The sequence below is a fragment of the Myxine glutinosa genome, chromosome 9, assembly GCF_964187855.1.
Source record: "Myxine glutinosa chromosome 9, kmMyxGlut1.1, whole genome shotgun sequence".
Lineage (NCBI taxonomy): Eukaryota > Metazoa > Chordata > Myxini > Myxiniformes > Myxinidae > Myxine > Myxine glutinosa.
The window spans coordinates 97,192,904-97,207,519 of NC_136269.1; the positions used below are offsets into that span (position 1 = coordinate 97,192,904).

Consider the following 14,616-nt stretch of genomic DNA (forward strand, 5'->3'; position numbering starts at 1 on the left):
AACCTATCTTTCACGTTCGTAATTTCGGGGACAGACGCCATAACGAAAGTGCACTACATTTTTGAAAAGTCAGAAAAAATATTAAACGACTTCAAAAAAAAAAAAAAAAACGCGATAAGTTTACTTAATGATGTTGTAATTATTATTACTAGGGCATGCCCGTACTATATCTATATCTAAAATTATATCCCCCCCCTCTATTTACATGAAATGGTTTGGTCCAAAGCGAACGGCTTGCGAGTGGTGACAATCCCCCCCCTCTATTTACATGCAATGGTTTGGTCCAAAGCGAACGGCTTCCGGAGTTTGGTAAAGAAATCGCCATCGCGTGCACAAACGCGCAGGAAAGCGAATGAATCGCAAATTCGTTTTTATTAGTTGTAAAACATAGTTTAACGCCAACATAGTTTGCAAACGTGAAATAAATGAATACGCTCTCAAATGTGCCATCCGAGGCAGAGTGTGCCCGCCACGTTCGGCACACGCGATCGTTCGCTGCTCTCTGATTGGTTGAATCGTTTTTTGGACATAGCTCGGTAAGTAATTGTCCGATTAATATGAAACCTTGAAAAGGCACATCCTCGGGTCCCCAGCAATATACCTGGCAAGTTAAAAGTATATCGGACCCGTGGTTGTCGAGAAACAGCGGTCACAGACAAACAAACGTACAGACAGAGATTACTGGAATTATAGATAGATAGAGATAAGGGAAAGAACTTGACCTCATATATGTGATTCTAATCATGTTTTATTTTGATATATGTTGGCGTGTCACGTTTTCACCCTTTTGTAGGAGGGTGGACATGGAACTTCATTTGAAATAAAAATCCAACGAAGTATTTTATTTGCACCAAACTATCTCTGGTATCTCTCCAGGGTGTGCCACATCTGAATTTAATATTTTGTACGACAAAAAATCATTGTGCTTTCGTCAGTTCAGTTAACAATAGAGGCATGCCACAAATGTCCCAATACCGTAGATAAGCCCATTATACATATATATATATATATATATATATACATATATATATATATACATATATATATATATACATATACATATATATATACGTATATACATATATATATATATATATATATATATGTATATATGTATATATATATATATATGTATATATATGTATATATATGTATATATATGTATATATATGTATATATATGTATATATATTATATATATATATATATAATATATATATATTGTTACGTGCTCCTCCCCAACCCCCTGGTCACGGTGTACCTCCAAGCCCCGAGAGGAGTCACGGCAGAAAAATGTGTTATTCAGTATGTCATAGATCACTGGTGAAGCCACACCAATTGTTACCAACAAACAAATATTGTATTAAGATCACACAAGAATAACAGCACAACAACAATAGTAATCAAAAGTACAATCAATATATATCCTATGATGGTACCATCAGGTCTGTACAATATAACTCACTGTGCTCTAAGTGAGCGAAAAGAAGAAGATTCCCAATGTCTCTAATCCCGGCTTCAAGCCAAAGTTGATTCCGGCTTCAAACCAAAGTCGCTCCCGGCTTCAAGCCAAAGTCGATCCGCTCCAGCGATCGATCGTCAGAGCAATGTCCAATCGAGACCAGAATCTCGTTGGGTTGGCAGTTACAGTCCTGCTGCCAAAGCTGCGCAAAGGCGCCCTCAAGGCGACTGGGAAATCAAAAGGCGCCCTCCAGGCGACAGGGAAATCATACCCTCGGGTATGGACGTTTCACGGCTCACAGTCGGCGAACCTCAGATTTACCTTCAAAATCCGCGTTGCACACACACACACCAGATAAACGTCTGAATGCAGTGAGAACGGCTGAAGCAAAGCAAAGAAACCATGCTCGACGCACAAAGCGCGCGAGTCAAAATGGCCGACGGCCCGTACTCGAGACGTAACGGCATGACGAGGATTCTCTTCGGAATCGATCGCAAAACCTGACACGCAGGCGAATCTGTCACAGCGATAACAACTCTGTCGCAGGAATCCCTTTCCTGGGAAACCCAAAGTTCACTCGTGACTCTTGCTCGCCAATGTTCGCTCTAGACCGCAAAGCAACTATGCTTCTTGTCCGACCACTTGCTCCGCCTTCTTTTTCTACTCTTCCTCTTCGTCGTCGTCCGGTTCCCGGTCCGGTTTCCGGTTTATTTTAACTCTAACTTTTTCACCTTTTGAAAACGGTTCATAAACAATAAACCTTTTGAAAACAATAATAGTACATGGAATCAAAAATGTTTACAGTGGATGAAAACCACAACGGAAGTGACGAATCCATAACAATATATATATAATTTTTTTTTTTCTAACTACTCTGACGCATCTTGCATTTCAATTACTAGCAAGTTGCCCGTGCCCGCACAGGATTTTAAACGGCATCTAAATAATAATCTGCGATCGTGAGTCTGTCTGCGTGTCTGTCCGTGAGAGTGGCTTCACTCATTCTGGGATGGGCTTCAAAAACAAATCTCCACCATTTTGTTTCTTCGCATAGCTTTGAGGCCTCTTTTGTTGGGCTCGCAGTTTCTTACTCTCTCATAGTTTTATTTAAACTCTAATTCGATACCTGATTTCATTTTTCACAGTCGCTAATGTGGTTTTAGACTCGGTTGCAAAACACGGAAGAAAATTCGATGAAAGTTACCGTTTATAGAATAAAATGCATTTTCAAAGGCCTGTAACATAGAGTCAATTGAGACTCCCTCGCGGCTTTATCTTGACTCTAATTCACCATCTGATTTCATTTTTATCGATGGTTTTAGACTCCGTTTCAACAATAGTTGAGAAAATTCACGCACAGACGGCAAATTGCCGAGATATATAAGAAAAATCGCCGCATGGTATATCATACACCGCCCAAATAACACAGACAGGAAATTGCCAAGAGATATTTCTTTGTTCTTATTTTATAAGTTATGTGCACGTACACTTTAAAGAAGTGCATTTGAAATCTTTAATTTAAAAAATGTCATTTTGTATGCTGTAACGAAAAGAGTAATTTTGGTTTTCGACAGACAGAAGGGTGTAATGTAATGCCCTTATACACAACCCATAAGAGTTTTCCCAAGGACTTTTTCATTTGAGCTGTATTCTTCAGATAGTCGTCACAATAAAAATTGCAATTCTTAAACACTCTGCACGTGGGGAGAAGGGCGTAGCATCGTTTACGTGTCGCCACTTAATCATGTTAACAATTACGCGTCGCGTCTGTAACTGCTATTTCCAAAATGAATAAAAGAATCAGGGAACAGAATGAGACCGCCAATGAACGTTAACACATACTTGAACGGGATGCTGAGCAACAAAGACGTTGGAGGGTAGGTAATGTGTACTCAGCAACTATGTACAAGAGCATCTGTAATGAATCCAGATGAAGTATGGGATAATATTGTTGAAGATCATCATTGCGATCCGAGTCCGATGACGTCAACATGCATGTACTGTTCTGCGAAGCATTTCACAAATGAATGAACAGGACAAAGGGGCGGATTTACACTGTGTTGCTCCAAGAGAAAAGTTCAATTACCTCTAATATTTGCCGTACCTGCTCGATTGGAACAACTGCCGGAGTGAAGGGTTGAGAGGAGAGTGGGGTAGGGGGAGAGGATGGGTTGGAGAGGAGTGAGGGAGTGATGTGAGAGGAGTAAAAGGAAGAGTGGAGTAAGGAGGAGTTGGAAAGGAGTGAGGGGAGAGGAGTAAAGCGAAGAGAGGAGTGAGGAGGAGTTGGAAAGGAGTGAGGGGAGAAGAGAGGCGTGGGGAGGAGTTGGAAAGGATTGAGGAGGAGTTGGAAAGGAGTGAGGGGGAGAGGAGTAAAGGGAAGGGAGCAGCTGGAGAGGGATGAGGGGGGAGAGAGAGGAGTGGAGTGATGCGGGGGGAGGGGGAGAGAGATGAATGAGGGGTAGAGGAAATGAGTGAGGAGTAACATATAATGTAAAGTAAATAAATTGTGTCAATCACATAATTTGTGGATTTGATGAATTACCAGTAATCATTTTGTAAAACTGAATGTGCAGCATCAAACTCAAGATGTCAAAATGTCACACGTCCATGCCTGTGGGATTCCCACTGGTGCCCCCACTAGTAGGGAATAAGGTGTCAAAAATGCAAATGGCGTCTTCTGTCATCAAGTCAGCAAGCTGGGAACAACAATTCGCATTTATTGCCACATCTGATGCCATTTAAATGCTATAATGGCGGCGAGGTGCTCCATTTGAAACTGTTTGTTCGATACATGTAGCTTTTTGATGCCCTTGGTGTGCGTAATAAAAAAAATGTGTTGGTGTCAAAGCCAGTGACCAATTGCAAATTAATAGTAGGATCTGTTGACTAAATGTGATTTACAACGTTTCATCTGAGCTTTGGTATGTTTTCCTCTGATGCCTCATCATATGCTCCTGTACCCTGTTGGACAGGCCATTTCAGCAACTTTTGATATATCTCAACTGATGCTTTCCAGGTTTGGGGAGATTCTGGCATTCACATTGACCTGCATTGTGGAACTCATGGACCATGGATATGCCTCATGGGAGCGTTTCCGCCAGGGTACATTTGTAAAAAAGGTGAGGATTGTTTTGGGTGTTGTGCCTTTTATAGCATTTCTTTCCCTTTCTGTTAATGGATGTTAATGGATAGTGTCCTCTCAGTTTGAGGTTATCCTGTCTTGCTACCTGAACACAAGTTGGAATTTTCTTAGTTTAGGGATCCTAAAAGAGTATCAAGAAATTGTTGAGATTTATTTGTCCAAAAAAAATTCTCAGCCAGTGACTTTTCTTTTATTGTGAATTTTCTTAAGTGTAAGTAGTAACAAATGCAAGTGCCCGTGTTGTGTGGGCTTGGCAGGTTGTGAGCTACGTGAACAAGACCGCCATGGATGCTACTGTCCTGCATTACTCGCTGTCATTGCTGGAAAGCATGCTGCAGTGCAACAATCACCTTTACCTCATTATAGTCTCGGAGCTTGAACGTCCACAGCTTATCAACCACCTCGCTGTGTATGGCCTTTAGCCTCACACTATCTTAAGAGGCAATGTGACCCAAATTTTCCAAGTATTTCATCGACTTGATGTGGATTAGATTTTTAAAATGCAATAGATGGATCGTATGGGTGATGACATAATTTGTGGCCAGAAAGAAGACATCAACAGTAAGTGGGTGATGATGCTAAACAGTTTAAGTTTTGTATCCCAATGATAGGTCGGATCTGGATCTTCACCAAAATTGAACCAATTTGTTCTCGCCATACACCCAACCTGTACAGGGTCCATCAAGTTTCGTCCCAATCTGTCGCTAACTTTTTTTGAGATATCGTTACCTCTGCCGCCGAAGGTGGACGAAGGTTATGCTTTCACCCCTGTCTGCCTGCCTGTTTGTTTGTGAGCAGGATATCTCAAAAAGTTGTGGATGGATTCGCACAAAACTTGGTGGACAGGTTGGGTGTGTGACGAGGCTAAATTGATTAGATTTTGGTGAAAAGATGGATCCAGATCCTGATATGTTAATTTTTAAAGTGTTTCTTCACCATTGAGAGATAGGGCTAAAAATTATATGAATGATCGTTTTAAGGCCATTTTCCCCGCTAGAGCGGGGGTTAGCCTTGCGGGCCCCATGACAATCATGGTTCCCTGTTTGAGGCAATGTTTTTATGGCCGGATGCCCTTCCTGACGCCAACCCTTGGTCGCCTCTTACGATGCGCAGGGATACGTTGTACCTATTCTAAACCGGGGTACACACCAGGATCATTCATCCCAGCAAGCTAGTACTCAATTTGCCGACCTCGGAAGGATGACAGGCTGAGTCAACCCCCCTGGCGTTAATTCAGCGATCGACCGGGATTCGAACTCAGGATCCTCGGATCCCAAGCCGGCACCCTAAACGCTAAGCCAACACCAGGCTAGGGCTAAAAATTATAAATTGCACCATATCTCAAAAAGTTGTGGATGGATTCAGACCAAACTTGGTGGACAGGTTGGGTGTGTGACGAGGCTAAATTGATTTGATTTTGGTGAAAAGCTGGATCCAGATCCTGATATGTTAATTTTTAAAGTGTTTCTTCACCATGAGAGATTGGGCTAAAAATTATATATTGCACGATATCTCAAAAAGTTGTGGATGGATTCAGACAAAACTTGGTGGACAGGTTGGGTGTGTGACGAGGCTAAATTGATTAGATTTTGGTGAAAAGTTGGATCCAGATCCTGATGTTAATTTTTAAAGTGTTTCTTCACCATTGAGAGATAGGGCTAAAAATGATATATTACACGATATCTCAAAAAGTTGTGGATGGATTCAGACAAAACTTGGTGGACAGGTTGGGTGTGTGATGAGGCTAAATTGATTACATTTTGGTGAAAAGCTGGATCCAGATCCTGATATGTTAATTTTTAAAGTGTTTCTTCACCATTGAGAGATAGGGCTAAAAACGATATTTTGCACGATATCTCAAAAAGTTGTGGATGGATTCGCACAAAGGTTGATGGACAGGTTGGTTGCATGTGTAATACGGATAATTACCTTCGATTTTGATGAAGATCCTGATCCGAGGATATTTTTTTAATTTTTCAAGTGATTCTTCACAATTGAGAGATTGGGCCAAAAACTATATACAGTAGGATATTTCAAAACGGTGTGGACGGATTATTACAAAAGTTGGTGGAGGTGTTGGGTAGGTGACAAGAACAAGCGGATTAGATTTTGGTTAAGGCCCGGGTGTAGATCCGACCTATCAGTGGGATACAACATGTATAATGATCAGCCTGGCAGAAGTACACACTCGACTGAGTGCTGTTCTCGTTTTTGGCCCTTTCTCTCAATGTTGAAGAATTACGTAAAAAATTCTCGAATCTGGATCCAAATCTATACCAAAATATAATGAATTTGTTCTTGTCGCACACCCAAAATGTCCAAGTTCCATCCAAATCTATCCATAACTTTTTGAGATCGACAAACAGGGTCATAGATAAACAGAGATGAAAATATAACCTCTGTCCACCTTCGGTCGGTGGCAGAGGTAACTTCATAAAGTTTACATTTCAGTTAAAAAAAAAAAGTTCATTTTGTGAATAGTAAAATTTTCAAAGACTCTTTGTATTTATTGATTCCTCACAAATCCCCAACCTTGCCTTTGAAATTACAATATAAGAATAAAAAAACAAATTTGTTTGTCATTCATCAGGAGCAATCAAGACATCCAAACGAATGCTCTTGCTGTTATCAACGCCTTGTACATGAAAGCTCCTCTGGAGAAGAAACAGGTGAGGCCTTGCTTTGCAGTGCAGCGTTTTCAATTTCATTCCTGTAGTTGCTTCAATTCTGTAGAATGCAACACACGAGATTGAACATTTTGGTAGCATTTGTTTTAATGTTATTCCTGTCCCATTGGAATAATTAATGAATTAATGGATTTGTTCATTCATTTTAACTTCAACTTTAAAAAATACCTTTGTCTTCAAATCTGTTGCATAATTTAATAGTCTGAACTCTCATATATGCAATGCTAGTTTTATTCGGGTGCTGTCTGAATGATTAATTGCAAGTGAAAAATGTGATTTAAAAATACGTATTACTCTATAATCTACGTGTGACATGTGCACTACCTGTCTGCCCTCACACAGGAAATGGCAAAACTGATCACACAGAAAGAGTTGAGGCAGACAATTCTGTCGGTGAGCTTGATGGATTTGATCTGACTTTTTGTTTGACGTGTCATTCTTTGAAGCTGTTGTAACGCTATGTTTTCATACTGTGTAACTTTTTATTATATATTCGTAACTACTTTGGTTTATCAAGGGTATATTATATAGACTAGAGAGATACCCGTGCTACGCACGGGTGGGAGGCCAGAAGCAAACGGACAATGCAGATACGGTGAATGCTAAAGCATGAAACCAATAAATTCCACATTCCTGTAGCACCTTCAGTCGCACGTCAGACATGGACAGCAAGTTCGTGAAGGACTTCCATGAAAAACGTACCTGTTCGCAAACAAACGGGTACGTTCACGTAGAGAAACATCGATCGTGGGTCCGTGGCGAATCTGCATATGGCGATGGCAAAATATCAGAAATTGAAGGTTTTTAAAATTATAAACATCCGTTAAATCATATCACACACAAATCATCAAAATCTAAACAGTATCTTTAGAATTTCAATGAAAGCCACATCACTGTTCATATCGGTAAATATTATTCCATTGTGTTTCACTATGATCGTGATGATCGTGATCGTGAATAGTGATCGATAATCGTGTTCACAATCGCTATGTCGTATGTACTCCCGATACGTGTAACTGTACCAAATCAACAGTTGAAAGGATTTTGAGCTGACAGCTGTTACGGCCTTGGCAAGATCGATGGAGACAGCCATCTGTTAGCGATCGATGGAGACATGTTACTTTCCCGGGTGCAGCCGTTTGTGCGTCGTCACAATGAGAACAATGAACGTCATGCGAATGCGAATGTTATGCGGGAGTCCAAACCTGAGAATGCTGGAGACTAAAGCTGAAATTGGGAAAACCAAATAGCCTATTTTACTCCCATGGGTCCCAGGATTACCCACCCAAAATATCTTTGCGATCGGTTCAGCAGTTTTTACGGTACCTTCGAACAGGCAGACAGACAGACAGACGGACGGACGGACATTTGGTGAATTATAGTAAGATTATTGCTATGGGCTCTTGCTCATAAGTGCTGTAGAAAAAACAAGGTTTGAATCCCATTTTCTTTTATTATATTCCTCGGTGTACTAATTCGGTGTATCAATTCTAGCTCTTCCACGAGTCTCGACTCTGCATACAAAAAAACAGAACCAAAATCCTCTGTTTCCAAAAGTCCTTTTCATTCTTGTATTTATGAGTACAAATCCGTCTGTTAGCTGTTAGGTGTAGTAAGTAGGCCCCAAGCAAAAAAGACATGTTGAGACACAAAATGTGTGTATAAATAAATGCCGCCTTACCTCGTTTCCTTGCACCCCTATCATGTTATTTTATTTACTGTTCGACTTTACTTGATAAACATTGTACGTCAAATGTGTGTTATCTTGTTTTGTAACCGAGATACCTTGCCGAGCAATTTTTTTAATGAACTACAAAACTTTACATCATTAATAATGTCCTCTTTTACATCATTTTTCTGTTGTACTTGCTGTGATTCTATCAAAACTTTACTTGAAGTAAAATACTTGACCTCTGCTTTTTCAAGAAAGGTACCGAAGAAATGTATTTCAAAGTTTGTGCAAGAATGTTTGTGCCTGCTGGTGCCATCAGAGCTTTGCTACGTGTAAACATAGGCGAGCTTTCTTGGCAACAAAAGATAAAGGGTCAACAAATGCTGAGAAAGAGCAAGATTAGGGCTGTTTTATGTATGGGGATAAGGAAAAACATGGAATCTGATGATGTGGAAGGATAAACGGGAGTTAAAGGTAAAATATTCTGCCATTTAGCTTTGCAACGTATGTCGTTCCTCAACATCTTTTTTAAGTCTAAATAACTCTGATTGTGTTCAGCGATTATTTGTTTAAAATAAATTTAAAACCTTCACAGTTTCGACCATTATTTATGAATCCTTTCATTGTTGATTACCAGTTTATCACTGGGAAGCTTTACTTTTGTATACATAATACAGGCTCATGGAAGAGTGAGGGAACAAAGTGTAATTATGTAGCATACTGACTGGGACAGCAGTTGAACACAACAAATAAAGGAAATATCGAAAAGAGGAGAGAGCAGGGCGAAAAAAAGAAGTACATCTGTGAGTAAGAGGGTTGGATAAGGTAGGCTTAATGGAGGTAGAAAAGATCACGGGTAGGGATGGACCAACTTGAGATGGTGGTACGCCACTTGCTTTGAAGCCCTAAAGGAAAGACTGCATTTGAACAGTCTCCGGAAAGCAGTTCCACAAAGAGGAGCAAAAGGGTGGAAGTTGGGGAAAATAAACCTTGATTTTGAGAGTTTAACCAAGAAAGCTTACTGGAAGAAGGTGCATGTCTTGGAGGAGTTGAGGTAGGGTCTGAGAGCTGAATGAGCAGAGGTAGCTTGACCAAAGGAGAAGCAGTAAAAAGGATTGGCCACCACCTATTTGTTATGTGAAAGCAACAGGCCTTGTGTTTCAGCCTCATCGTGGGAGATGATACTAGTTTTGAGAGCTTTGGATTCCATAGACTTCAGAAGAGACAGATTTGATGCGAGAGCACCAGCCAAAGGAGCAGTACTCCATTTAGCTATGGACAAATTTTCGTCAGCTGTAATTTGGTCTGATTTTCCAATCAATGACTTGGAACAATGGAGGATTCCCAGTCTGCAGCTGACTTTGGAGGGCAATTACAGCTGTGATCCAAATGCCCTCTTGACAGCAGCCACGCCACTTAGGGGAAATTGGAATTCACTCGGGTATGTGAGCCGTTTGCTCACAAACTCCTGATTGGCTCTATGCAGGAAGAATGCAGTGATGCCACTTCTTCCTTGCCTGGCATGAGCATGTTTAACACGATCTCCTGGAATTGCATCCACACCAAGACGAATCACAATATTCCAGGATCTCTAATACGTGGTGCCCAGTGCTGATTCACATGGGCTCCTCGTGGCATTTCTATTGTCAGCTCTTCCTTCACGGCTTCTCCACTTCTCCTATCTGCTTCTCTTTGTGTTTTGAACAAACCTTTCAGTGAGGGAGTCCCAGAAGTTTGTCGAGGTCAAAACTATGACGTCTTCGATGGTTACTTACTTCAAGCAGCTTATTCGGACATACTTATTGATTACAGATGACTATTGGTCATCCTTTTTAATCCTCTCTTCGTGATTCCCACAATAACATTTTATCTCATAGAATCAAATATAAATGTGAACTTAGGCAGAGGAAGGCCGCGTATTCTGTCTCTCAAGTTATGCTCCTGGCCGTTCCACGTTCAAGCACGATGCATACAAAATATCATAACTGGAAATGAGCCAAGATGAATAACAAATTAAAAGTTCATCATTTGGGGAAATATTGCCCATGGTTTGAATTTGTGGTTTGTGCAACTGTTTTTGTCTTTTCTGAGATTGAATTTCTCAGATTGTTTTCTTGTTTTTTTAAAATCTGCTTTGAAAGTAAACGCTTGGCTGGACAATTTTCAACCACCCGTTATCATTGTCGGGTGTTCATCTAACCGATATAGTTATGTATCCATCGTCATCTTGTAGGTTTGCTTCATTGCTGAGCATTTTTATCATCTTTGGAATGTCTGCGATTGTTTCTTGCAGCATGTGATTCACAATGGTCGTAGGATCCACACGAACATGGCCCACCAGTTGCACGTGTTGCAGAGGCTTTGTCTCAACCTCCTGGAGATGCGAATGTTGACCAAGATGGACCCTCATGACCAGGTTAATAATGACTTTTTTCTTTTCTTTTTCTCCACATATCAGTTGTTTGATTCTAATACGTTCTTCCTCATTAGTTTTTCTCTCACTTGCCTTTTCTCGCACGCAAGGAACTGATTACGTATAAACAAACACACTGGATGTTCCCAATATAAGGCTCATCTGCTTCGTACAGATAATCCCATCGTCGAGGTCTCTCTTGTAATCACTAGACAAACATGTATTGCATTATATATTCCTGTGTGGGTTTAATTTTTTCTTATCCTAACACTGTAACCATCTCCAGCATTATTTGTGGTCCCAGAGTCATTAACCAGCGACATAGTGTCACACATCCATTGTTATCTTGCAAAAAAAGAAAAGGAATCTTATTTGCAGCAGATTAAAAAAAAAAAATCTTTTTGTCCCACTCTTTGGAGAGATGTTGTGTGTATTTACCCGACAGTACTCCCTTGATACCAGATTCGGTGGGTAGTGTGTGCACTTACTAAACGTGTGTGCCTTCACACACGCACACACACATGGCTGTAAAATGACCACATGCTGTTGGCTTCCCTCAGATGAGGATTTCATGTGGCACAGAGGAAGATCGAGTGAGGGATAATGAGGGTTAAATGAGAGATGGTAATTATGGGGACTTGGCAGAGCTGTAAAAACAAAGTCTGGGAAAGTCGCAAATAATTTCTCATGTGATTATAGAAGTTGCCATTTGCAAGGGACTACATACATTGTGGATATGGTACGGGTTTTTTTTTTAAATGTAAAAATGAGGAAAAACGCGTAATAGCAAAAAAAAGAAGTGGATAAATAAATAATGTTGACAACAGTTGGGTTGAAAATGATTAATTGATTTCCATGTGGGTCTTTTTATATTTATATTTATATTATTATTTAAATATCTATTTATTTATGATTTGTTTTTTAATTTGGACTGTTGCAGCTCCAGCTCAGATGGATTGAGGTGCTGGAGCTGCGCTCTAGTGTGTTCTGCCAGTACTACACCCCTAAGTATAGCCTTTGCCAATGAACTGCTTCGGCAGCACCAACACTCTGTAAAGTGTGCGGTCCATCAAATCAAAATTAAGTTCCTTAACCCTTTGAGTACGGATGACGTCCAGTGCCGCAACCCGTGAAAAAGTTTTGTGTACGGATGACGTTACTACACGTCATCGACTATACCTATAAATAGATCGTCAGTATGGTTGCATTCCCGTAATGCCAAATTAATCCCGTACTGGGGGTATTTTTATCAAAAAAAATCCCGTACTCAAAGGGTGCTTACCTTTGAGGCTGCTTACTAGTTTCTTTCATCATGGAAATAGCCAAATGTTAAATATGTGATTTCTGTAAACTTTGCAGTTTTCTTGTTTCACTCTTCGTTCAGAGTGGTGCTGCACACATGCTCTGCATTCCAGCTATGATTTATTGGCAGGGTGCACACTGGCCTGCCTCAATTTCCCCAATGGAAAGAATAAATCGATGCCATGTGGATGCATCTTGTATACAAGTTATCCCACGTTACAATGAAACTTTACAAATGTGATGGGAAAGTTTTGATATCCATAAACCAACATTGTATTTATAAATTATGAACAATATTCAGAGATTAATGTATTTGTCATGAACAGCTTCCTCCATGCAGCTACAAGTTTTGCTATGTACTTCCTCCACCTGACAGGTGATGCTGGTGGACTGAGTCACACAGTTCAACACCTGTTGCCCCCGACTCCCTTCGAGCCTTTGTGTGTTTTGTGTAATACATTGACACTTGAAATAATTGCATGGTTTTAAATGGGGACTCAAGGTGACCCTGCCATACCTAAATACTATCAAGCAAAGAAAATAAAAACAATCCTCCTTTTGTGGGATCTTCCTGTACTAGAGAAGTAAATAATTTTGTCTCATTTTCAAACGCTTCTCATTAAATGTCAAGCACTTGTGGGTACAACAAATTTCTACTGATGATGGTGTCGCCACATTTACTCACTACCAGGAGGACCCCACAAGAGCATCCAAGTGATTTAGTCCGAAGTATATTCACCAGAAATTTATATACATCAAATATTTACATATATATTGCATCATCATCACCTTTTTGCCCCTTTTTAAATATTTTGCCTCCATTTTTGTTTCCTTCTCCACCTCTATCAGAGCCAACGTGATGCTCTTTTTGATCTGCGAAACATTGCTTTTGACAACATAGAGCTGCAGGACCGGCACAAATCGGTTTATGCAAAAGACTATAAAAGACTCGGATTTCAGGTGAGTTTATACTGGAATGTTGCAAAAGCGCAAGCATCGTAGCTTTGGCCTGAAAGGTGATCTGGACATGTTAGTAGTAATGAATGTTGTGCACTTCGCTGCCCAACGGAGGGTGGAGGGTGCCAGTCCATGCCTTGGGATTTACTCTCATGCCTTTTCCAAGCCACTCGGGTGGTTGAGATGGAATCGGGTGGTTGAGGTGTTTGAGACGAGTTGGGCTCGTGCTGATAAAGCATGGCCGCCCAAATTCAATAAGCAAATGTAATTTTAAAAATCGTACTTGAAGTCCTTTTTAGGACTGAATAAAACAGCAATGTGCACAACTTGCCTTCTGGCAGATTTTATCCTGCTATGATCGTTTGTTGTTTGTGTGTTCATAGTTCTTGACTGTACCCAGAGTGCCCAAGCAAAATGGCAATACCATTTTAAGTATACATTTTACATTTTAAGTATAACAGATGGAGGAAATGTTGAGTTGGATCTTGGAGACGGCGTGAAGCTGGAAGGTGTGAAAACATTTTGTTACCTAGGAGACATGCTGAATGGAGAAGGTGGATCAGACTCGGCAACGGTTGCTCGAGTGAGATGTGCATGGAAGAAGTTTCGGGAACTGAGTGGCATGCTGACGAGGAGAGGAGTGTCGTTGAAGCTGAAGGGAAAGGTGTATGCTGCATGTGTGAGAAGTGTTATGATTTATGGGAGCGAGACATGGGTAATGAACGTAGAGCAGCAACGAAGGCTGGAAAGGGTGGAAATGCGAATGGTTCGGTGGATGTGTGGAGTATCGTTGAGAGAGAGGAAGACAAATGATGAATTGCGAAAGATGATGGGAATAGAGCCTGTGATGGATGCTGCGAAGAGAAACAAGTTGAGATGGTTTGGTCATGTGTTGAGGAAGGATGAAAGTGACTGGTTGAGAAGAGTGATGGAAATGAATGTAGAAGGAAGTAGAGGACGGGGAAGACCGAGAAAGACTTGG

At 40.6% G+C, this 14,616-nt stretch overlaps 1 protein-coding gene across 3 annotated transcripts in view; it reads left to right on the forward strand.

The window, feature by feature from the left end:
• The window catches only part of LOC137435204 (engulfment and cell motility protein 1), a 143,596-nt gene that overhangs the window by 55,777 nt on the left and 73,203 nt on the right, over positions 1-14,616 (forward strand). For 2 of the 3 annotated variants that reach the window (XM_068128778.2, XM_068128779.2), the window contains 6 exons: positions 4,478-4,580; positions 4,861-5,012; positions 7,194-7,272; positions 7,633-7,683; positions 11,256-11,378; positions 13,527-13,637. In XM_068128778.2, the coding sequence (XP_067984879.1) occupies positions 4,478-4,580; positions 4,861-5,012; positions 7,194-7,272; positions 7,633-7,683; positions 11,256-11,378; positions 13,527-13,637 (619 nt within the window). Of the gene's footprint in view, positions 1-4,477; positions 4,581-4,860; positions 5,045-7,193; positions 7,273-7,632; positions 7,684-11,255; positions 11,379-13,526; positions 13,638-14,616 lie in introns of those variants that run through there. The other variant, XM_068128781.2, reaches the window with a different exon arrangement.